We start from the raw sequence: 22,778 nt of genomic DNA on the forward strand, positions 1-22,778 counted from the left end.
ACGGTGCCCGTCAGCGGGGAGCTGCCTCCTGTCTGCTGTTTGGATGCAAGCTGGGCTGCTTACCCACCCTGAACAGGAACCACTCAGCTCCAGCTTTAGACGGGCAGCCAGCCTGAAACTGCAAAGCAGGAGCCATTCATTGCAGCAACGCTTGAAAATCCATCACAGGAAAGCAGGGTTCCTTCAAGCTGGGGGCAGGGAGCCGGACAAGGCTTCAGCTGTGGGCCACTGCCTGAGGCTCAGCAAGTCGCAGGGGCAAGGTCCTGCAGCTGGCTCCTCTCATGTGCTCAGTTTGCTTTACTGCCTGAAGGAGCAGTTTCCTTTTAACTTAATTTAAAGCAGGCTTTCTCCTCCCCAGTGGAACATTCCCAGTGAAGGCTGTGAGTAACTGCTGATGGAGGAGTCTGACAGGAAGGAAATTAATGGCAGGACATCATTTGTAACCCCTGGCTTGTTTGCTTTGGGATGTGGACTGTAATAAATGAGAATATAGATTCCTTGTCCTGGCAAACCTCTTGTGGCTCCAGAGAGACCAATTCGTGCCAGGAGTCAAAAATTAGGAGGTGACAACCTCTTTGATCCTTTAAAGTTGAAAGCCTTGTGACAGTTCTTCAGGGAGCCCAAAGGAAGCTGACCACTCCAAGAGCTGCCACACATATTTTGGGGGGGTGGTTTCCAGGCTTTCAGTTTGGTTTTCTTTTACACTACTGTAAAGCAACATAACCTCTGGTTGACAGCAGCACTCCTGCCTTACAGTGGCACAGCAAAACAAACAACAAAACCAACAAGCAGAATCACAGACTTTTGGGGAGCTGGAAAATAGGAAGCATAGAATCCTAGAACGGCTTCAAGTGGGAAAGGACCTTGGAGCTCATCTCCTCCAAGCTCCCCACCATGCCCAGGGACACCTCTCAGCTAGATTCAGCTGCTCAAGGCCTCATCCAGCCTGGGAACAGCCCCAAGGAGGAGGCAGCCACAGCCACCACATGTCTGTGTGTGTCTGTAGAGCCTCTTGCAGGAGCAAGGGAACTGCGAGGCTGTGCTGGTGCTGCCGAGCTGCTTCAGCTGGTTTCGTGCCATGGTCACATTCCCCTCCTTGTCCTCAGCAGGGGAGCCCAGTGCAGACCAGCAGCAGCCCTGCTGCAGGGCTTCCACCCAGGTCAGGCTGTGCTCTTTGGTGAGGTGTCCCCAGCACAGGTCACAGGGACAGCCTGCCAGAGGGTTTGCACAGATCTGGACCACAGGCAGCCTAGGAAAAGCTTGGGGCAGCCAGCCAGGGTCACATCCTAAAGGCCTTACCCAGGCATTGTCTGCTGCTTTGCCCCAGGATTCAGCCCAGCTGATGAGACCTGCCTCTGATTCCTTTTAAAGCAATCTGGGTTTCTCCTGTTAAAGCATGAAGAATCTCAGGTGCACAGCCAAAAGCCACTTTCTCTTCCCTGCATTGTGTCAAGCCCTTCAGCTCTTGCACTCTCAGACCCTTGAGACCATCAGGTCCAACCATTAACCCTACTCTGCCAAGTTCACTACCAAACTGTACTGGGCAGTACCACACCTAAAGGACCTGTAAACCCCTCCAGGCATGGTGTCCCCACTGGCTCCCTGGGCAGCCTGTGCCAATGCCTGACAACCCTTTCAGTGAAGAAGAGATGTCCTAATGGCCAGCCTGGCCCTCCCCTGGTGCAGCTTGAGGCCACATCCCCTTGTCCTGTCACCCATCAGCTGTGAGAAGAGCCCAGCACCCACCTCTCTGTGTTGTCCTCCCAGGCAGTCCTTGCAGCAGTAGTTTTGTCTGCTCCATTCCCTTGGTTCACAGTGCAGTGGGGAACTGGAGAATGCAACCAAGGAGACAAGAGCAGCCAGCCAGCAGGGCTGCCACTTCCAGCTGAGGCTTGGGCTCCCCACACTTTCTCTGGCCTGGCTCAGAGCATGACACTGTCCTTTTGCTTGGGTTGGGTCTCACACTGGTGCTGAGCCCTCAAGCTGCTGAGAGGAGCCGCAGGGCAAAGCTGCTGGGCTGAAGGAGCAGCCTCTTGTGGTGAAGAGTGCCCTGAGGAGTGAGCAGCTGTGTGGCTGCCATCCCCTGAGGGAGAGGAGCACTCTGCAGCAGCAACACAGAAATCAGTGACACGTGGCTGTGGAGCAGGTGTGGGGAAGAAAATTCACCTGTGCCCCAACTGGTGGAGCAAGGGACCTGGTTTGGACCTGGGCTTGGGCAGAAGCCAGTCCCAGTGGCTTTGGGGCTTTGCTCATTTCCTTTTTGCTGGGCAGAGCTTTACAGTAAGAGAGGAAAAGGAAAGGCACTTGAATAACTGATGTCTTTATTTTCTTATATACACTTAAATATGGGCACATCTGACAGCAGTTGTGCAAGACACTCCAGGTGGTCATGGAGAAGCTGGAGAGCAGCTCAGAGGACTCTGTGCTGACCCTGCTAGAAGCCCCTGACCCTCTGCACTGCCTCTCTGAGGGAAGCTTCACCCAGGAGCTGCTTTAGCTAAGGACTGGGTGGCTGAGGTCAGCTACTGCCGGTCTCTGATAGGCCTTCTGGGGGCTGTGGCTATCACCAAGGTGCCACCTTCATCTTCCAGGCCGCTGGGCTGGCTCTTCCCACTCTTGCCTCCAGCAGCTGTGAGTGGTCGGTGCCTCCCAGAGAACAATTAGCAGTGTCCCAGAGGATTCCCCTGCAGTTAGTGAGTAATAAATAAGTGCAGGCTGGACTCATTCTGCTGCTCTCGCTGTGGAAGAGGCTCCTGCTGGCTACAGTTGAGAGTCAGTGACAGCTACTTTGCAAAGCAGTGGAATTGGAAGGCTGGGGGAGCTCAGTCAGGGAGTTTCTCTGCTCTGGGACCCGTGAGGACCTCTCTTCTCCTTCGGGCAGCGGCAGTGCCTGGGGCACACTGGTTTGGCCGTTGGGCACATTCTGGGTTGTGAGGGACATTTGTCCTCACAGCTGTTTGACAAAGGAGAGCACAGTTACAAGAGGCACTGCAACACAGCAGCTCTTCACTGCCACACCGCTCAGCTTCTCTCACCCCTGAGCTCCGCGGTTCTCTGCCCTGCTTGGCAGAGCGTCAGCAGCCCACCAGACAGGGAGCCAAGACTTTGCTGCCTCTTCCTACCTCCAGCAATGATTTGATTCCAAGTGGACCTCTTGGCTAGCCCAGCACCTCTGCGAGCTGCCTCAGGTACTGCAGCAGAGCCCCCGAGGAAGGGCACTTACCTGCAGGTCTCAGGGTGAAATATCTTGTGTTTGAGAGCGCAGCTCTCCTGGCTCTCCCTGCACAAATAGCAGCTGCAGTTCTCTTTACTCTGAAGGAAATCCGTGGGGCACTTCTGCCTGCAGACACATTCACAATTTTCTTCATCAAACTCCATGTGCTGTCCACACATAGCCAGCTCAGCAAGGGGTGGGAGCTCTGCAACAGAGAACCACAGAAGGGTTTGGCGTGGAAGGGAACAGCCCCAGCTTCCTCAGCCTGCCCTCACAGCAGAGCTGCTCACCCTCCTCATCATTTTTGTGGCCCTCCTCTGGACCCTCTCCATCAGGTCCATGTCCTTCTGTGCTGGCTCCTGTCCCCCACCAGCACCTCCAAGCCCTTTTCCGCAGGGCTGCTCTCAATCTCTTCACCCCCACCCCCAGCCCGGATTGACATCAAGGGTTGCCCAGACCTAGGTGCAGGACCCTGCCCTTTGCCTTATTGAGCCTCCTGAGAGTCTCCTCAGCCCCCTCCCAGCTCTGCATGCCTGAGTGCTGCTTCTGAGGGGGGCTGCTCTTGCTTGGCAGTCACCAGGGCTCGCACACATCTCTGCCCTGCTCTAGCCTTCAGGAGTTTCTGTTGTAATTCACAGTGCAGAAAAGCCCTTGAGGGGACTGGGCTGATCATTTCCCTTACTCCAATGCTGCTGTTTCTTGTGGACTGTGCAAATGCTGGGTGCTGGATGTGAGAACAGCCTGGTGTCAGGTTCTGGGAGGCACAAACCTTTACTGGGCAGCAGGGTTTAAAAAGAACATCTCACAAAGGAGAGGCAAAAGTGCACATCCCCACAAGCTGTCACACTCCCTGCTCAGTGCACTTCATTATCCACCTCCTGTGGGAGTGTTTACAACAGTAATACTAAGCCCAGTAAGGTGTGAGCTGATGGAGTGCTTCCACAAGGAGCAGATGCACCCTGGTCAGGGAAATGAAGGAGAGACTCCTGGGCTTCAGAAGCAAGACCTCAGGCAGGGGAGCTCACTGCCACCTCCCTCATCTACCTGCCCTCAAAACACACACCTGGAGGACAGTGTGAGACTAAGCCTGGCAGAAAGGCAGCCCCTTTGGTGAGAGCTTTGGTAAAATGCTAGCAGCACATCCTGGGTTAAAGGGCACAGCACAGAATGTGTCATGGGAAGGTCATTTCCTGCAGCTTTGCCAATTAGCTCTTGGATCCACCCTAGGGAATGTGGAATGTAAGCTGCAGCCCTGACCCCTGCAGCCCCAGCTCTCAGGGGCCAGGGAAGGTTTGCCCAGCACTGGAAAGAAACCTTCATTCTTACTTACTTCATGCTGGAAAACCAATCTCCAGGCAGAACGACCCCAGCCTTATGGGGAGGGGAGGGAGGAATCAGCCCCACATTCTTGGCTAGGGTGTGTGAAGTGGTGTCGAGTGCTTCCCTCTCACTTTGTCTCCACCACAGGTTTTAAGTGCTTCTGTTCCAGCCAGTGCCAAACACAGAGTGCTCCAGAGAGGGCATTGTACCTGAGAGAATGCTGAGTGCCTGTCAGCAAAAGCTGTCACTCAACAAACCACAGGCTGTAAAGCTCCAAGCTGCTGTTCAAACAGCTAAGAGGTAGGAGGACTCTGGCTACTCACAGTCCTCTGGGTCTGCTCTGAAAGACAGAGAATGCTCTGCAGACAAAAAGCCTAACCTGAGCTTGACTACCTAAGATGGAGAGCAGATGATCTCATCTATGGATAGATTGGGTTGGAAGGGACCCCGAAGAGCATCCAGTTCCAAAACCCTGCCAGGGGCAGGGACACCTCTTAGCTCCACTCAGCTGCTGATTTTACTTAGTTTGTTCCTAATTAAGCCTGCTCTTAAGAATCTTTAATGTCTTCATTGATGATCTGGAGGAGGGGATGGAGTCCATCAGCAGTAAGTTTGCAGATGGCAGCAAGCTGGGGGCAGGAGTTGGTCTGTTAGAGGGCAGGAGAGCTCTGCAGAGGGACCTTGCCAGGCTGGGCAGATGGGCAGAGGCCAAGGGCAGGAGATTGAACACATCCAAGTGCCAGGTTCTGCACATTGGCCACAGCAACCCCAGGCAGTGCTGCAGGCTGGGGGCAGAGTGGCTGAGAGCAGCCAGGCAGAGAGGGACCTGGGGGGGACTGGTTGAGAGTAGGCTGAACATGAGCCAGCAGTGTGGCCAGGTGGCCAAGAAGGCCAAGGGCATCCTGGCCTGCATCAGGAAGAGTGTGGCCAGCAGGAGCAGGGAAGTCCTTGTGCCCTGTGCTCAGCACTGCTTAGGCCACCCCTTGAGTCCTGTGTCCAGTTCTGGGCCCCTCAGGTTAGGAAAGATGTTGAGCTGCTGGAAGGTGTCCAGAGAAGGGCAACAAAGCTGGGGAGGGGTCTGGAGCACAGCCCTGGGAGGAGAGGCTGAGGGAGCTGGGGTTGCTTAGCCCGGAGAAGAGGAGGCTCAGGGGAGACCTTCTTGCTCTCTGCAACTCCCTGAAGGGAGGCTGTAGCCAGGTGGGGGTTGGTCTCTTCTGCCAGGCAGCCAGCCCCAGAACAAGAGGACACAATCTCAGGCTGTGCCAGGGGAGGTTTAGGCTGGAGGTGAGGGAGAAGTTCTTCCCAGCAAGAGAGATTGGCCATGGAATGTGCTGCCCAGGGAGGTGGTGGAGTCCCCATCCCTGGAGGTGTTTAGGAAGAGCCTGGCTGAGGCACTTGGTGCCATGGTTTAGTTGATCAGATAGTGCTGGGTGATAGGTTGGACTTGATGATCTTTGAGGTCTCTCCCAATCTGGTCTATTCTATTCTATTCTATTCTATTCTATTCTATTCTATTCTATTCTATTCTATTCTATTCTATTCTATTCTATTCTATTCTATTCATCTCCCTCAATAAATGCTCAGCACCTTCCCCATGCAGTACCTTCCAGAGAATATTTTACTGTCTGCAGTCCAAAGGTTTTCCCCAGTGCCCAGCACACAGTTTAGGAGCCATGTAAGATGAAAATGTACCCAGCCTGCCTACTGCCCTCATTGTAGCACTGTCCTGGTCAGGTTGTTAATAGGACCACAGAATGGGTTGGGCTGGAAGAGACCTTAAAGATCATCTAGTTCCAGCTCCCCTGCCATGGAATGTGGGAGGCAGCTGGGAGCTTTGGAGGCAGTGTTTCATTTGAGGGATTCTGAGGGAACCTTGCACTCTGCACAACTGCAGCTTTCCAACAAACTCACACACTGCAGCTCCAAACCCATCCATCAATAAACACTTCTTAGGCTGACCTAGTTCCAGGGCCCCTGCCATGGGCAGGGACTCCTCCCACCAGCCCAGGTTGCTCAAGGCAGCAGAAGTAAAATGTCCAAGCACAAAAACAGGAGGTGGGGATAAGCAGACAGGGGGATTTGTTTGCAGGTGAGCTCACAGGCTCACAGGATGTTAGGAGCTGGAAGGGACCTCTGAGATCATCCAGTCCAACCCCCTGCCAGAGCAGGACCAGAGCATGCAGCACAGGTCACAGAGGAACACATCCAGATGGCTTTGGAATATCTCCAGAGCAGGAGACTCCACAACCTCTCTGGGCAGCCTGCTCCAGGCCTCTGTGAGCCTCACAGGGAAGAAGTTCCTCCTCATGTTGAGCTGGAACCTCCTGTGCTGTCCTACACCATTGCCAAGTCTGCCTAGGGGTGTGGAGTCCAAACTCTCCCTCTCTCAATGGAAATAAAGGGGCCAAACCCCAAGTGCAAGCCAAGCAGCCTGGAAAGAGGCAGCAGAATGGTCCCTTGGCCGTTCCACCTTTACCTTCTCGTCTGCTGACGTGCTGTGCATCTACCACACATTCACATCTGTCACTGTCCCACACCCATCCATTGTGGCACAGTTTGTTGCTGAAGGGGCACCTGGAAGAAAGGGAAAGAGAAGAAAAGAGGACTTTAAAACCCAGGAGCATGAGTGCAGCCACTGGGCAAAACCAGCCTGCTGCTCTGCCACCTCTGACGCTTGGGTGCAGGAGCAGCCTCTGTCTGTGCTGGTGCTGCAGGCAGCCTGAGCTGGCAGGGCTGAGCTGGCAGGGATGAGCTGGCAGGGCTGAGCTGGCATCACTGAGCTGCAGGGCTGAGCTGGCAGGGCTGAGCTGGCAGGGCTGAGCTGGCAGGACTGAGCTGCAGGGCTGAGCTGGCAGGGCTGAGCTGCAGGACTGAGCTGGCAGGGCTGAGCTGGCAGGGCTGAGCTGGCAGGGCTGAGCTGGCAGGGCTGAGCTGGCATCACTGAGCTGCAGGGCTGAGCTGGCAGGGCTGAGCTGGCAGGGCTGAGCTGGCAGGACTGAGCTGCAGGGCTGAGCTGGCAGGGCTGAGCTGCAGGACTGAGCTGGCAGGGCTGAGCTGGCAGGGCTGAGCTGGCAGGGCTGAGCTGGCAGGACTGAGCTGCAGGGCTGAGCTGGCAGGGCTGAGCTGCAGGGCTGAGCTGCAGGGCTGAGCTGGCAGGGCTGAGCTGGCAGGGCTGAGCTGCAGGACTGAGCTGCAGGGCTGAGCTGCAGGGCTGAGCTGGCAGGGCTGAGCTGGCAGGGCTGAGCTGCAGGGCTGAGCTGGCAGGGCTGAGCTGGCAGGGCTGAGCTGGCAGGGCTGAGCTGGCAGGGCTGAGCTGGCAGGACTGAGCTGGCAGGGCTGAGCTGGCAGGACTGAGCTGCAGGGCTGAGCTGCAGGGCTGAGCTGGCAGGGCTGAGCTGGCAGGGCTGAGCTGCAGGGCTGAGCTGGCAGGGCTGAGCTGGCAGGGCTGAGCTGGCAGGGCTGAGCTGGCAGGGCTGAGCTGCAGGGCTGAGCTGGCAGGACTGAGCTGGCAGGACTGAGCTGGCAGGGCTGAGCTGCAGGGCTGAGCTGGCAGGGCTGAGCTGGCAGGGCTGAGCTGCAGGGCTGCGCTGCAGGGCTGCACTGGCAGGACTGAGCTGCCTTGGCTCCCAGCAGCTGATGGAGCAGGCACAGCTCACATGGCAGACCACATCCTAGGAGGCAGCCAAGATCTCAGGGCTCCAATGTGCCATAAAACAGCTGTACCCCACCCAGGGTACAGTGTTCCTGCCCTGCAACTGTACTAACCTTGCCCTACTACCAGAGAGTGCAGCTCCAGGCCTAACCTGCCCATGCCTAAGGCAGGGTCAGAGGGGTCAGTAGGACTTCTGGGCACTTGGCTCTGGGAGGGAGCTCACAGACTGGGAGAAGGCTGAGATTACAGAATCCTGGAATGGATTGGGTTGGAAGGGACCCCTGAAGGCCATCCAGTTCAACCCCCCTGCAGTCAGCAGGTTCTTCTGTATTTGTGTAGGAAGAGGATTCAGAGTGGCCAGCAGGCTGCCTGAGAGCTCTGCTGGAGTGCCACCTCTCCCCCAGCCTGGATGCCTGACTGAAGGGCAGCTATGTGAGCAAGCCTGCATGCAGAGCTGGACAGAGGCATCTGAGCTGACCTCCAGGGAGTTCCTAAAGTCTGTGTTCAATGAACACAGCCTGGGCTCAGCAGGACTGCAGGTATTTCATACTATATCTTGCAGGCAGATGTCAGATCACTTTCCAGCCAGTGAGCCAGACTGCTGCAAACCAGAACTGGCCTGGCAAGTGCAAAGCCATGGCTCACACTGGTTCTGACCCACTGTGTCATGGGACATGGCAGAAGGCTTTGGCTTGGGCACAGCACTTTGGGCACCCTGGCTAAACAGTGCAGGGGCTCGTGTCACACTGGCAAGATGCAAGCAGGCACACCCTGAGAGTTCCAGCAGAACACACTGCTGGTATGGGCACTCTGAGGCACCTCAGTGCCCTCATAACTCCAGAAGGAGCTGAACTAGCCAGGTGCTTCACTAGCCAGGTGCTTCTTGGATTCTGGTGCCCACTGCCTCCAGCGCCCCAGGGGCAGCTGAAGCATCCGAACCCTGAGCTAAGTCACTTGGCAGAACTGCTGGGATACCAGCAAGGGCAGGGCCCTTTGTCATGCCCAGATCAGAACTTGACTGGCACCCTGGGGATGCACAGCCTGGGAGTGGGAGTCTGCAAAGGAGGGAACTCACCCATCCTCTTCTGGGTCCTGGACAGACCTCCGTATGATGGTGTACTGATGGCGCTGGGTGTTCGACAGGCACTTGCAGCCTGTGTGGTTGGCAACTTTGATGGGCACAGGCTCAGGAACACTTGTCAGGGGGACTGAGATCTCAAACAGCTGGGGAGAGGTGAAAGAAGAACAGTTTTGTTTTCCCATCATGCAGTTAACACTGAGGGCTTTCAATCCAAGCTTCCTATCCTTTGCCACCTTTTTCTTCTGGAGACCGTTACTGTAGGTGCAAATGAGCAGGGGAAGAGAAGAGCAAGCAGTGCCCACCAAGGCAGGAGCTTGCTGTTCCCAGTGCTGTGCCAGCAGTTATTACACACCCAAGACCACTCAGAATCATTTGCAAACACACTCAAAAGCCTCTTCTGCATGCTAGGGCCAAATGGAAAAGATACAGGTGCCAGGAGCTCAGTTCCCAGTTCCATTCTCAGCTGAACCTCAGCCACTTGAGAAGACAGCTGTGCTAGGCTGTAATCAAAGCACACATCCTTAGGAGCCCAATTTAACCTCCACAGCCTCCTCAGGAAGGGAAGAAATAGCAGTAGCTAGAGCTGAGTTTGTTCTGCTTCAGCTGGGCTCCTGCAGGGGATCACCTGGAAGTACCTCTAGCAGAAGCCCAGGGAGCCAAACAGCCCTGCCGTGCCTCCAGGTTGCTTAGGGTGAGCAGCCCTCTGGACACCCCACACCCCCTGCCCCACTAAGCCAGCTTCCTTCCCATGGAAGCCAAGGCATAGGGCACCTGTCCCTGTGCCAGGATGCCTTGGCTGAGTGACACAACCAGGGCAGGGGCTGAGAAGCATTCCCGAGGCAGGGAGCTGGCCAGGGAGCCTGGGGTGTCGCAGCGGCTGGCTGCAGGTGGTGGGAGCACATACTTTCTAAGAAGGAATCCAGAGGCTCTCACTGAGGTGGGAGCCATCCCACTCCTTGGGAGGAGCAGATCTGGGCTGATGGTGGTGGACCCAGGGGTGGAAGGCAGCTGGGGGCTTTGGAGGAAGCGGTTCACTTGAGGGATGCTGAGGGAACCTTACCCTCTGCACAGCTGCAGCTTTCCAACACACTGATGGGCTGCAGCTCCAAAGCCACCCACAAACAAACACTTCTTAGGCTGACCTAGCTCCCTGTGCTGATCAGATGTCTTTTGTGTGTGGCCAGCAGCTCCTAACTCCTTCCTCCTTCTGCTGTGGAATGAAAGCAATTAATGACCATTGACGCAAGCGGGACGGGCCCTGACTTATTTCACTCCAGCTATATTCCAGCACAGCCAGACCCACTGGACTCACACTCCAACAGACCTGAAACAAAGACAGAAGGGGAGCTGAACCTACTCCCCAGGAGGAGTTCAGTTTCCTTTTTGGAACAGCTGCCTCCCCTGTTTGTGCTCACTCAGAGCAAAGCCTTTTGCTTAGGCAGCATCCAATGCTTTACTCGGAGTGCAAGAGCGTGAGCAGCTCCAAGGAGGGATGCACAAGCTGAGGGGGGAGCCAGGAGCAGGTTGCAGTGCTCCTTCTGTAGCTATCAACAGAGATGGTTTTGTCCACTGCAAGCACTCCACGCTGGGCAGAACCTCTCTGTGCATAGGCACTAGAGGGAGTCTGCAGGAAGAGGCTCTCTGGCTGCTGCCTTTGTTCTGGCACTGCTCACTCCAGCTCTGCTCACTGCCTCCTGCTGCACCTAAGCTCTAATTGACTACTGGTCTAAGCCTTTCTTTTCCAAGTGACCTGTGATTCCAGACAGTCACATCCTGAGGCATTCACAGGGAGAACATCTGGTGTCTCCTACTGGAAACAGCTCACCTCTAGGATTGCTACCCAGCCCTTCTGGCACCCACGGCAGTTTGGAAGTGCAGCTCCCGGATGCCTGGCCTCACACTGCAACCCTTCCTGGAGTCTCCCTTTGGTGCAGAGGAGCCAAGGCTCTCAAGAGGCTCCAAGCCCAAGAGACAGGACATTAAAGAAGGGTCAAAGTGCTTGGCAAAGCGTGAGCCTGCAGTCGCCTCCCCAGGGCCTGGTTTCCCAGCTCTGCCCCTGCAGATCCGTTTTGAATGGGGCAGCGTGCAGGCGAGGGCTCCCGTGGCTGCTGCCCGCCGTCCCTCTGCCTGTGCGAGCAAGCAGCGCCTCTGTTTGTTATGGCAGCGCAGACAGAGCTGGCATAACAGGATCTCAGAACCCAGACACCCTCCTGCCCCTCCCTCCTCGGCCGGCCAGGGCCCGGAGAAGGCAGAGGGCCGCCTCGGTTACCGTCTTGGAGACGTAGGTGGTGCTGGTGTTGACGCAGCTCAGGCTCTCCTCGTTGCAGCAGCCCCCGCACCGGAACACGGTCACGCAGGGGGGCTTGAAAAACTTGTTGGTGGTGGTGCCCAGCTCCTTGGCCACTTCCACGCAGGTTTCCCTCGGCACACACTGAGTCTTCTGCCACTCCTCGTCTATCACTGCGGGAGACAGGAGGTTTGGGGAGCCAGCGCAGCAAAGCCAAGCCCCTGGCTGGGCAGGGAGGAGCAGATCGGCAATGAAAAGGAAGTGCTGGCAGCCACCTGCACCCACTGGGATCCAGATGCACCCACTGGGATCCAGTTGCACCCACCAGGATCCATCTGCACCCACCGAGATCCATCTGCACCCACTGGGATCCATTTGCACCCACTGGGATCCATTTGCACCCACTGGGATCCAGATGCACCCACTGGGATCTATCTGCATCCACTAGGATCCAGCTGCACCCACTGGGATCCAGCTGTACCCACTGGGATCCAGATGCACCCACTAGGATCTATCTGCACCCACTAGGATCCAGCTGCACCCATTAGGATCTATCTGCATTCACTAGGATCCATCTGCACTCACTGCAATCCATCCATCTGCACCCACCGGGATCTATCTGCACTCACTAGGATCCATTTGCACTCACTGGGATCCAGCTGCACCCACTGGGAACTATCTACACCCACTGGGATCCAGCTGCACCCACTGGGACCCAGCTGCACCCTCTGGGATCCATCCATCTGCAGCCACTGGGATCCATCTACACTCACTGAGATCCATCCATCTGCACCCACTGGGATCCATTACACTCACTAGGATCCATTTGCACTCACTGGAATCCATCCAGTTGCAGCCACTGGGATCCAGCTGCACCCACTGGGATCCATTTGCACTCATTGGGATCCATCTGCACTCGCTGGAATCCGTCTGCACTGACTGGGCTCCATCCCCTTGCACTGACTGGGCTCCACCTGCACTGACTGGCATCAGTGTAAGGCCCACAGAGAGCCTGAGTGCAAAGTGATGCCAGTAGCTGGGAGCAGCTGCCCTGGCAGAGGTGCCTGCACTGCTCTGTTTCAGCTTGCAGTGGGGATGCCCAAAGTCTCTGCTGATTCCAGTGGGTTCAGCAGAGCTGCTCTGATTTCCCCTAGCTGGGAGTCTAACAGAGCTGACCCACAACCTGCCCTGCTGTGCTCCACACCTTCCTTGGGTCATTTTACCCTTACCCTGGGTGCACCCCACTGCAGACTGAGTAGAGGCTGAGCCTGACTGCAAAGGCACATTGATGATTACCAGATTCTGGTCAGAGGTATTAATGCTCCTCCTGGATGCCAGCCAGGGAGCACTGCTTCCAAAGTGTCTAATGAAATCCAACACAAACAGCCTCACACCTCAGCACCATCAGGGGGTTCCAGTTAAAGAAGAGGAACATGAATTGAGGCATGATTTACCCCTTCAGAACACTGGGGCAGCCTTCAAGCACTCAGCTGTTGCTGACCAGGGATTTGGTTAGAGCAATCTGTCCCAGTCTGGCTGGGGGAATGCAAGAACTGACTAACCTATGGGGAGAGAGCTCTGACACTGCCAGCACAGGAATCCTGCCTCCAGATCTGGGGTTCCCAGCAGGAGAAGGACACAGAGCTGCTGGAGGGAGGCCAGAGGAGGCCACCAAGATGCTCCCAGGGCTGGAGCAGCTCTGCTGTGAGCACAGGCTGAGGGAGCTGGGGCTGTGCAGCCTGCAGAAGAGAAGGCTCCAGGGGCAGCTCAGAGCTGCCTGCCAGGAGCTGAAGGCATCCTGCAGGAAGGCTGCAGAGAGACTTTGGCTGAGGGGGGCTGGAGCCAGGCCCAGGGGGAATGGTTTGGAGCTGAGGCAGAGCAGGGGCAGAGTGGAGCTGAGGCAGAAGTTGTTGAGGGTGAGGCTGGTGAGAGTGTGGCACAGGCTGCCCAGGGAGGCTGTGGCTGCCTCCTGCCTGGGGGTGCTGAAGGCCAGGCTGGCTGAGGCCTTGAGCAGCTGAGTGGAGCTGAGAGGTGTCCCTGGGCACGGTGGGGAGCTTGGGGGAGCTGAGCTCTGAGCTGCCTTCCAGCCTGAGCCATTCTGTGAGGCTCAAACTAATGATGAGCTAATTAACCATAATTATTGAGTCATATTAAATGGTTAACTATAATGAGAAAGAACACTCCCTGAGATAATTACTCTTTCTCTTTCCCCCTCCCTGTGTCAGTGGCTAGCAGCAGGGTGGTTGTGCAGCACATGGCTCCCAGAGCCACTGCTCTGGAGTGAACCCTCCAGAAAGTTCAGCATGTATGGACTGGAGCACAGTGTGTCTGTGGGGGATGACATACACCCTGCAGTGAGGAGTGGAGGACCTCTGAGGGCCCTTCCAGCCTGAGCCTGGCTAGGATTTGATCTCAGCTCTCTTTTAAGAGGTGGCTCTGCTCCTTTTTTCTTGGCTCTTGCTTACCTGCTTAGAGAGAATTGCTCAAGAGCCATCACTGCTCACACTTGAGTTCTTGGTTCAAATCATGACAAAGCAGTCAAATGTTTGCCCCCCTCCAACAGGCTGCTGAGAGATCAAAAGTGACTGAGAGCTCTGCTCTGCCTTCCAGTGTAGCTCACCTCTGCTGCTGTGCAGGCAGTGCCTAGGGCTGCAGGGATCCTCTGGGAAGCAAAACTCCACACTGATGGAGCCTTGTTCGTCTGCAGCCTCACTTTGTCTCCAGCGCAGCCTTTTCTTTCTCCTTCCTGCTTGCCCTGCCTTTCATTCTCGTTAACTCTTTCTTCACCTGACTGTGTGTCTTCAACTCCTGTTTTCAGCCCTGCAAAGCCCTTCTCCAGGGTTGATTCACTCCACTTCACAGCCAGGCATTGAGCACAAGACCTGGGGGCCCAGACTCTGATTTCCCAGCATAAATGAAGAGAAGCCTCACCAAAACCAGTAGGACTTTCCAGATTACTGTTGGTCCATCCAAACAGCAACCTAATGCCAGGCCCTGAAATAGCAGCTCAGGTGTTTGCCAAACTCAGGGAGCTGTGGCATGCAGCCAGCTCAGTGGCACTTCCCTGGGTGCCAGCAGTGCTGACCTTTCCAGCTGCACTCATCCTCACTTGCTTACTTGCTCTGCTTTAGCAGAGGGGCTGCTGTGGGAAGGGGCAGGGAGAGAAGTGGGTGGCACATTCTGTGCAGCAGCAGCTGCCTGATCTGTCCTGTGAGCAAGCACAGGGCAGCTGCTGGGAAAGGAACTGGGAGCACTGGGTTAGGAACTGGCTGGAGGCTGAGCCCAGAGAGTGGTGGTGAATGGTGCCACAGCCAGCTGGCAGCCAGGCACCAGTGGTGTGCCCCAGGGAGCAGTGCTGGGCCCCAGCCTGTTCAATATCTTTATTGATGGTCTGGAGGAGGGCATTGAGTCCATCAGCAGTAAATGTGCAGCTGACAGCAAGCTGGGGGCAGGAGTTGATCTGTTAGAGGGCAGGAGAGCTCTGCAGAGGGACCTTGCCAGGCTGGGCAGATGGGCAGAGGCCAAGGGCAGGAGATTGAACACAGCCAAGTGCCAGGTTCTGCACATTGGTCACAGCAACCCCAGGCAGTGCTGCAGGCTGGGGGCAGAGTGGCTGAGAGCAGCCAGGCAGAAAGGGACCTGGGGGAAGTGGGTGAGAGGAGGCTGAACAGGAGCCAGCAGTGTGCCCAGGGGGCCAAGAAGGCCAAGGGCATCCTGGCCTGCATCAGGAAGAGTGTGGCCAGCAGGAGCAGGGAAGTCCTTGTGCCCTGTGCTCAGCACTGCTTAGGCCACCCCTTGAGTCCTGTGTCCAGTTCTGGGCCCCTCAGGTTAGGAAAGATGTTGAGCTGCTGGAAGGTGTCCAGAGAAGGGCAACAAAGCTGGGGAGGGGTCTGGAGCACAGCCCTGGGAGGAGAGGCTGAGGGAGCTGGGGTTGCTTAGCCTGGAGAAGAGGAGGCTCAGGGGAGACCTTCTTGCTCTCTGCAACTCCCTGAAGGGAGGCTGTAGCCAGGTGGGGGTTGGTCTCTTCTGCCAGGCACCCAGCCCCAGAACAAGAGGACACAGTCTCAAGCTCTGACAGGGGAGATTTAGGCTGGAGGTGAGGAAAAAGTTCTTCCCAGAGAGAGTTGTTAGCCATTGGAATGTGCTGCCCAGGGAGGTGGTGGAGTCACCGTCCCTGGAGGTGTTCAAGAGGGGATTGGATGTGGCACTTGGTGCCATGGTCTAGTCGTGAGGTGTTGGGTGACAGGTTGGACTTGATGATCTTTGAGGTCTCTTCCAGCCTTGCTGGTTCTGCGATTCTGTGAAATGTGCCTCTGACACAGACTCTCTGCAGCCCCAGGGGAGCTGAGCTGCCCAGGGGGGGCTGTGCCTAGAGGAAGTTTAGGTTGGGTATTAGAAAGAACTTCTTCACTGAAGGGGTTCTCAGAGCCTGGCACAGGCTGTCAGGGAGGTGGCTGAATCCCCATCCCTGGAGGTCTTTCCAAGAGGCAGAGATGTGGTGCTGAGGGCTATGGCTTAGCCCCAGCCTTGGCAGAGTTAGGGACTGGTCAGATGTGCCCAGCACACCACAGAGGCAGGGTCTCTCAGGGGGAGATGGGGTGGTGAGCTGACTTCTCTCTGCACAAGCACAAGGAGCTTGCAGTTAGGGTACCAGCTCCCTGCTCTGCAATTCCCACCCAGACACTGCTGCTGCTGTACTGCTTTAGATCAGGGTACAGCTACTCACAGAAGGGGCTGCCCTGCTGGCAGCAAAGCCCCTCTGTGTCTGCCTGTGAGCAAATGCTGAGCTCCAGCAGCTGGCTGCCCCCTTGCCTGCCCTGTTCCTTGCAGGTTGACTTCCCCTCCTTTCAGTGGGGTGACAAATCCCTACCAAGCACAGCTCCCCTTTGCAAGCACACAGCACAGCAGGCCTGGCTTGGTCACCCAGCAGGGAGCCCTGCTGCAGCTGCTGCCTGGCATTTCCCCCTGCAAAGTCACCTCCCATGCATGCTCTGTTGTTTCAGTGTGGGTGGTGCAGAGAAGCATGGCATGGCTCAGGCTGGAAGGGAGCTCAGAGCTGAGCTCCTCCAAGCTCCCCACTATGCCCAGGGACACCTCTCAACTAGATTCAACTGCTCCTCATCCAGCCTGGCCCTGAACACCCCCAGGCAGCCTGTGCCACACTCTCACCAGCCTCACCCTCCACAACTTCTTCCTCAGCTCCACTCTGCCCCTGCTCTGCCTCAGCTCCAAACCATTCCCCCTGGGCCTGGCTCCAGCCCCCCTCAGCCAAAGTCTCTCTGCAGCCTTCCTGCAGGATGCCTTCAGCTCCTGGCTGGCAGCTCTGAGCTGCCCCTGGAGCCTTCTCTTCTGCAGGCTGCACACCCCCAGCTCCCTCAGCCTGTGCTCACAGCAGAGCTGCTCCAGCCCTGGCAGCATCTTGGTGGCCTCCTCTGGCCTCCCTCCAGCAGCTCTGTGTCCTTCTCCTGCTGGGGACCCCAGGGCTGGAGGCAGGATTGGAGGTGAGGTCTGAGCAGAGCAGAGCCCAGGGGCAGGATCCCCTCTGCTGCCCTGCTGCCCACACTCCTCTGGCTGCAGCTTGGCACACAGCTGCCTGCTGGGCTGCAGGAGGGCACTGCTGGCTGCTGGGGAGCTGCTCAGCACACAGCACCCCCAAGGCTCTCTCTTCAGGGCTTTTCTCAACCCACTCTGCCCCCAGGCTGGGTTTGTGCCTGCCTCTGAACTGTTGGCCTGCTTCAGTCCCCAGCAGGGGCAGGGATTTGGGCATCTTTGGGCATTTCCAGGAAGATGTTCCTCACTCCCTGCCTGCTCCCTGACTCCATCATCTCTCCTGGTGCAGCCTATCTGTTCCTGAGGTAGCTGGTGTTATGTTGTGCCAGCTGCTCTTTCCATGCCAGCCTCCAGCCTTAGGAGCCCAGGAAGAGCTTCTTAAAGAGATGGAAACAGCCCTGGGATCATCTTTGTGTCCCAGCTCTGGGGCTGTAGCAAGCCCCTGGTACTTGAGGCTTTCCTGCTCAGGGTCAGAGGTGCTGCAGCAGAGCTGAGGCTCTGCCCCTACCTTTCAGTGTGTCAATGTCGTAGAAGGCAGCAGCGAATCTGGTGGAGCGGTGGGATGCAGCCCTGGAGTCCAGGCTGGCCAGGCCCTTCAGCTTCAGCCTGCACTTCCACAGCTTCCAGTCCTCTGAGTGGGTGATCCTCAGCAGCTCCTCCAGGCTGGATGCTCTCCTGATCTGCTGTTCTGACTGCTCCAGTGCTGACAGGGATGTCCTCTGCAAGGGGGAGCAGAAGTCAGGCAGCCAGCACCTCTACAGCCTGTGCCCAGAGCAGCACAGGGAGCAGGTCAGGGAGGGATAGGACTGGGGGGGATGGAGCAAAACTAGAAGTGGGGAGAATGAGCTTGGATGTGAGGAAGAAGTTGTTGCCCAGGAGGGTGGGGAGAGCCTGGCAGAGGTTGCCCAGGGAGGTGGTGGAAGCCTCCTGCCTGGAGGTGTTTGCAGCCAGGCTGGCTGTGGCTGTGAGCAACCTGCTGCAGTGTGAGGTGTCCCTGGCCATGGCAGGATGGTTGGCACTGGCTGAGCCTTGAGCTCCCTTCCAGCCCTGACAGTTCTGTGTGTACACAGAGGCAGCCCTGAGTCCCTGGGAGACCAGGAGCACACAGGGATGTCCCAGCAGCTCTGATCTGCTGCTTTGTGCCCATATAAGCTGGGAAGTGGAAGCCCTGTGGCTGCTGTGCCTGAGCTGGCCAGCATGAATCCCATCACCCCTACAGACAGCCTGAGTGAGCAGCAGGTGAGTACAGCCCTCCTGCCTTTGCAGCAAGCCACCTCAGGTGCCAAAGCCTTGTGTCAGGCGTGAGACACCGCTGCAGGGCCAGGTGGCACAGCTGGAAGCTGCCCTGGGCACGAGGGCCCATGCACAGGACATGCAGTGTGCTGCAAAGCACAGGCTGTAGCTGCCACTGCCCATCCTGGGTCCTGTGCCAGCCACAGAAGCCAAGTGCAGCCTCAGCCCAGCACTAGCAGCCACTGCATTCTCCACCTGTGCATTCCCCACCTGTGCATTCCCCCTGGAAAAGCCTCCCTGGAACGTCCTGCCCCATGGCTGAAGTTGTTCATCACCTTGACCATACCTGTTTAACAGAAACCTAACCTTGCACAACACCCCCAGCAGTGCTCCCTGCTCTGCCTGCTGCTCTCTGCCAGCAGTCTTTCTGCCTCCCTCTGTCCAGGCACTGAATGTTTGTTTCCACTGACTCACCAGGGCTGAGAGCTGCTCCTGCAGCCCCAGTGCCAGGATCTCTCTGCAAGGGGCTCAGCTGCCCTGGGCTGAGAGCAGCTCCTGCAGCCCCAGTGCCAGTGCAGCCCCAGTGCCAGTGCAGCCCCAGTGCCTGGAGCTCTCTTCAAGGGGCTCAGCTGCCCTGGGCTGAGAGCAGCTCCTGCAGCCCCAGTGCCAGTGCAGCCCCAGTGCCAGTGCAACCCCAGTGCCTGGAGCTCTCTGCAAGGGGCTCAGCTGCCCTGGGCTGAGAGCAGCTCCTGCAGCCCCAGTGCCAGTGCAGCCCCAGTGCCAGTGCTGCACTCTCAGCTGCACTCTGCCCATGCAGCTGACTCTCCTTTTTGACTTGCAAACGCAGGGCTGCAGTGCCAGCTGCCACTAATAAATCACCACCTCTGGAAAGCAAAGCTGAGGCACAGGGAACTGGCCAGGGGGAGCACAGGGAACTGGCCAGGGGGAGCACAGGGAACTGGCCAGGGGGTTCATGGGGAGCTGGCTATGGGCTGCACAGGGAGCTGTCCAGGGGTTGCACAGGGAGCTGGCCATGGGGTGCACAGGGAGCTGGCCATGGGGAGCACAGGGAGCTGGTTGTGGGGTGCAGAATGAGCTGGCCATGGGGTTCATGGGGAGCTAGCCATGGGGTGCACAGGGAGCTGGTCACGGGGTGCACAGGGAGCTGACCAGGGGGTGCACAGGGGACTGGCCATGGGCTGCACAAGCAGCTGACCAGGGGGTGCACAGGGGACTGGCCATGGGCTGCACAAGCAGCTGACCAGGGGGTGCACAGGGAGCTGGCCACGGGGTGCACAGCAGGCTGCAGCAGCAGCAGCAAAGCACTGTGTACAGGGCTGGGGAAGCAAAGGGTCAGCTCCAGGAGGAGGTCTGTAGATGAGCTCTGGAAGGCAGCCCCCGGGAGCAGCTGTTATTTGTTAACCAAACATCTGCGGCATTTATTTTGCAACGACACAGATGTGAGCCTTTACACAGGGGCCAAGTTCCTTTTGGGGTAATTACCTTCCCCTGACCCAGAATTCCCGGTGCAGTTCCCTCAGAAGGAGTTATTTGTTCTGCTCCCATGCCCATCCTCCAACACGAGGAGGAACCTCTGCACTGGGAGGCTCCCAGAGCCCTGGAGCAGGCTGCCCAGAGAGGTTGTGGAGTCTCCTTCCTTGGAGCCTTTCCAGCCCTGTCTGGATGTGTTCCTGTGGGACCTGTGCTGGATTCTCTGGCCCTGCTCTGGCAGGGGCTTGGACTCAAAGACCTCCAGAGGTCCTTTCCAGCCCTAAACCTCCTGTGAGCCTGTGGTTACCTGGTGCTGCAGCAGGCTGCTGCCCGGAGCTGAAGGAGCTGCCAGGCTTTTCCTGTCCGGTGCAGCCTGGGGAGCCTTCTCTCAGCACTGAAGGACAAATGGCTCCCAAGGAATGTCAACACTTAGCACCAGTGGCTGGCTCTCAGGATGGTTTGACAAACAAGCCACTCTGGATTCTGCTGATCCAGGGAGGCTGAAATGCAGCTGGAGGTCAATGTGTCAATGCTGATTTGCTTGAAGAGCCACAGAGAAGTTCCCTCCTGCTCAAGAACTGCCTCTGACTTTGCAGAACATGAGTGTGGGGCCAGCACTGGCAGGGCAGCTTCTAACCAGCCACAAAGCCTCTGCTCTCTCTCTCTCTGGGTCAGCATCCAGGGCTGCCAAACTAGCCTGGATCTGCAGAGAGGCTGTAAGGTGAGATGGGAGGAGTCTGTGAAAGACAAGACACAGCCCTGCACTTCTTGTAGAAGAGCCCCTGGAGAAGAGAAGGCTCTGAGGCACCACAGAGCTGCCTTCTAACACCTGAAGGGATCCTCCAGGAGAGCTGCAGAGGGACTTCTCCTCAGGCTGTGCTTTGCACAACGCATCGGGGTGGCAGGTTTCAGTGCTTCATTCTTAGCTCTTCACCTTCCTGCTGCTCTTAATACAATTTCCTAATGATCCTAAGACCAGACACTCAGAAACAAAGTCAGAGTCCTCCTGAAGCGAAGCTGGATGCTTTTCACAGCACTGACCCCTCTGCTCCCCAGCTCAGTGTCTGTTCTCCTTTGCTTGAGCTGTGAGCTGCACCACTGCCATCAGGAAACGCTAAGTGGGTTAGCATTGTGATTCTTGGAGGCTTCCAGCCCCTCTGCTTCCAAAACAAACCATCATGGGCTTGTCCTCTCCTTCCTGGCAAGCTCAGGTTCCAGAACAAGCCTACAATTAGTTAGCATTGGAAAAGAACAAAAGAAGCAGGGGTGCCTCCAGTGGCCTCTGCCCCTCGGGCACTGGTGTGAATCAGACCCCGAGTTCACTGCCCCACAATTTATGCTGTGCAAACACTTGGCTTCTGCAGCAGGTCCCACACAGAGCCTGCACTCTTCAAACCACGCTGCTTCTGGAGAGTTAGTGTGGACAATCTCCTGTCAGATGCTGCAACTCAGCAGCCTGCAGCTTTTCTCCTTGCTTGACAAGCTCCCAGACAAATACCCAACCCTGTGCAAAGTGATGGCTGAGGGGCTCAGAAGAAGCCATGCTTGCAGAACCACTTCTAGGCTCCTCACTTCAAGGAGGAGCTGAGGGAAGGGCTGGAGAGAGTCGATGGCAGAGCCCCCAAGTTGCTGCAGGCAGTGGAAGATGTCCCTGTGAGGCCAGGCTGAGGCAGCTGGGGCTTGGAGCTTGGAGCAGAGGAGGGCTGCCCTCAGTGCTGGGGCTGAAGATGTGCAGGGCAGTGTGGGGAGGAGGCAGCCAGGCTCTGCTCAGGTCTGTGCAAGGCCAGCCCAAGGGGCACTGGGTGGCAGCTGGAGCAGAGGAGGTGCCAGGGGAAGAGGAGGGAAAGCTTTTTGGCTGGGAGGGTGGCAGAGGGCTGGAGCAGGCTGGCCAGAGAGGCTGTGGAGTCTCCTTGTGTGGAGGCATTGCAAAGCCAGCTGGATGTGTTGCTGTGGGAGCTGCCCTGGGGGCTCCTGCTCTGGCACAGATGGGGCTTGCCCCCAGCCTCACAGCCACACTGGGGATGGCCCCAGTGGGACAGCAGCCTCTGCTTCCAGCTAACCATCTCAGAGCTCTTCTGCACAGCAAAGCTCTTCTCAGCCAGGGTCACAGAGCCCAAGTGCTGCAGAAACACAAATGCTCAACCCCAGCACTGTGCCTAAGCCAGGAGTGATGGTCAAGAGGCCTCTCACAACCTTGCACTCATCATGCTTCATCCTGTCAGAGGTTAAGCAATACAAAGAGGGCACCAGCTGTGGCTTGCCAGGGAAGCAGGCTGTGGCTGCATGACACAGAGTGATGATTCTCTTGATGCCATGGCAGAACAAAGAGGGCCACACATGGCTAAGTTTAGACTACAGCTTCCCAAATGAGCCAGTCTGGGAGGGTGAAGTGGCACTGCAAGGTGAGGGCACTTGGACATCAACAGAGTGCTGGCAGCATGTGAGGACAGCCTGAACCTTTCTGTGGGTGTTGTGTGCTTGATGCAGCAGAAGCTCCTGCACTCAGAGCAAGAGATGCCATGGAGGAGGCAAAGACTTGATGAAACCAGAAGTTGAACTCCTTCATTTCAGTGCTGTTTGAAGGTGTCCAGTTCTGCTGCCCCAGCACAAGAAGGACAAAGAACAAGTCCAGAGGAGGCCCCAGAGATGCTCCCAGGGCTGGAGCAGCTCTGCTGTGAGCACAGGCTGAGGGAGCTGGGGCTGTGCAGCCTGCAGGAGAGAAGGCTCCAGGGGCACCTCAGAGCTGCCTGCCAGGAGCTGAAGGCATCCTGCAGGAAGGCTGCAGAGAGACTTTGGCTGAGGGGGGCTGGAGCCAGGCCCAGGGGGAATGGTTTGGAGCTGAGGCAGAGCAGGGGCAGAGTGGAGCTGAGGCAGAAGTTGTTGAGGGTGAGGCTGGTGAGAGTGTGGCACAGGCTGCCCAGGGAGGCTGTGGCTGCCTCCTGCCTGGGGG

The 22,778-nt window shown here is 57.1% G+C and overlaps 1 protein-coding gene across 1 annotated transcript in view; it reads right to left on the minus strand.

Moving 5' to 3' along the window:
- Window positions 1-2,323: 2,323 nt before the first annotated feature.
- Window positions 2,324-22,778, minus strand: part of VEGFD (vascular endothelial growth factor D) — a 33,797-nt gene continuing 13,342 nt past the window's right edge. The window contains exons 2-7 of the mRNA XM_054165904.1: window positions 17,613-17,823; window positions 11,537-11,727; window positions 9,262-9,410; window positions 7,011-7,108; window positions 3,224-3,419; window positions 2,324-2,953 (exon numbers count right to left, since the gene is read on the minus strand). Of these exons, the coding sequence (XP_054021879.1) occupies window positions 2,827-2,953; window positions 3,224-3,419; window positions 7,011-7,108; window positions 9,262-9,410; window positions 11,537-11,727; window positions 17,613-17,823 (972 nt within the window). The 3' untranslated portion in view covers window positions 2,324-2,826. The remainder of the gene's footprint in view (window positions 2,954-3,223; window positions 3,420-7,010; window positions 7,109-9,261; window positions 9,411-11,536; window positions 11,728-17,612; window positions 17,824-22,778) is intronic.

This window comes from Dryobates pubescens, chromosome 12, assembly GCF_014839835.1.
Source record: "Dryobates pubescens isolate bDryPub1 chromosome 12, bDryPub1.pri, whole genome shotgun sequence".
In the NCBI taxonomy this organism is placed as follows: domain Eukaryota; kingdom Metazoa; phylum Chordata; class Aves; order Piciformes; family Picidae; genus Dryobates; species Dryobates pubescens.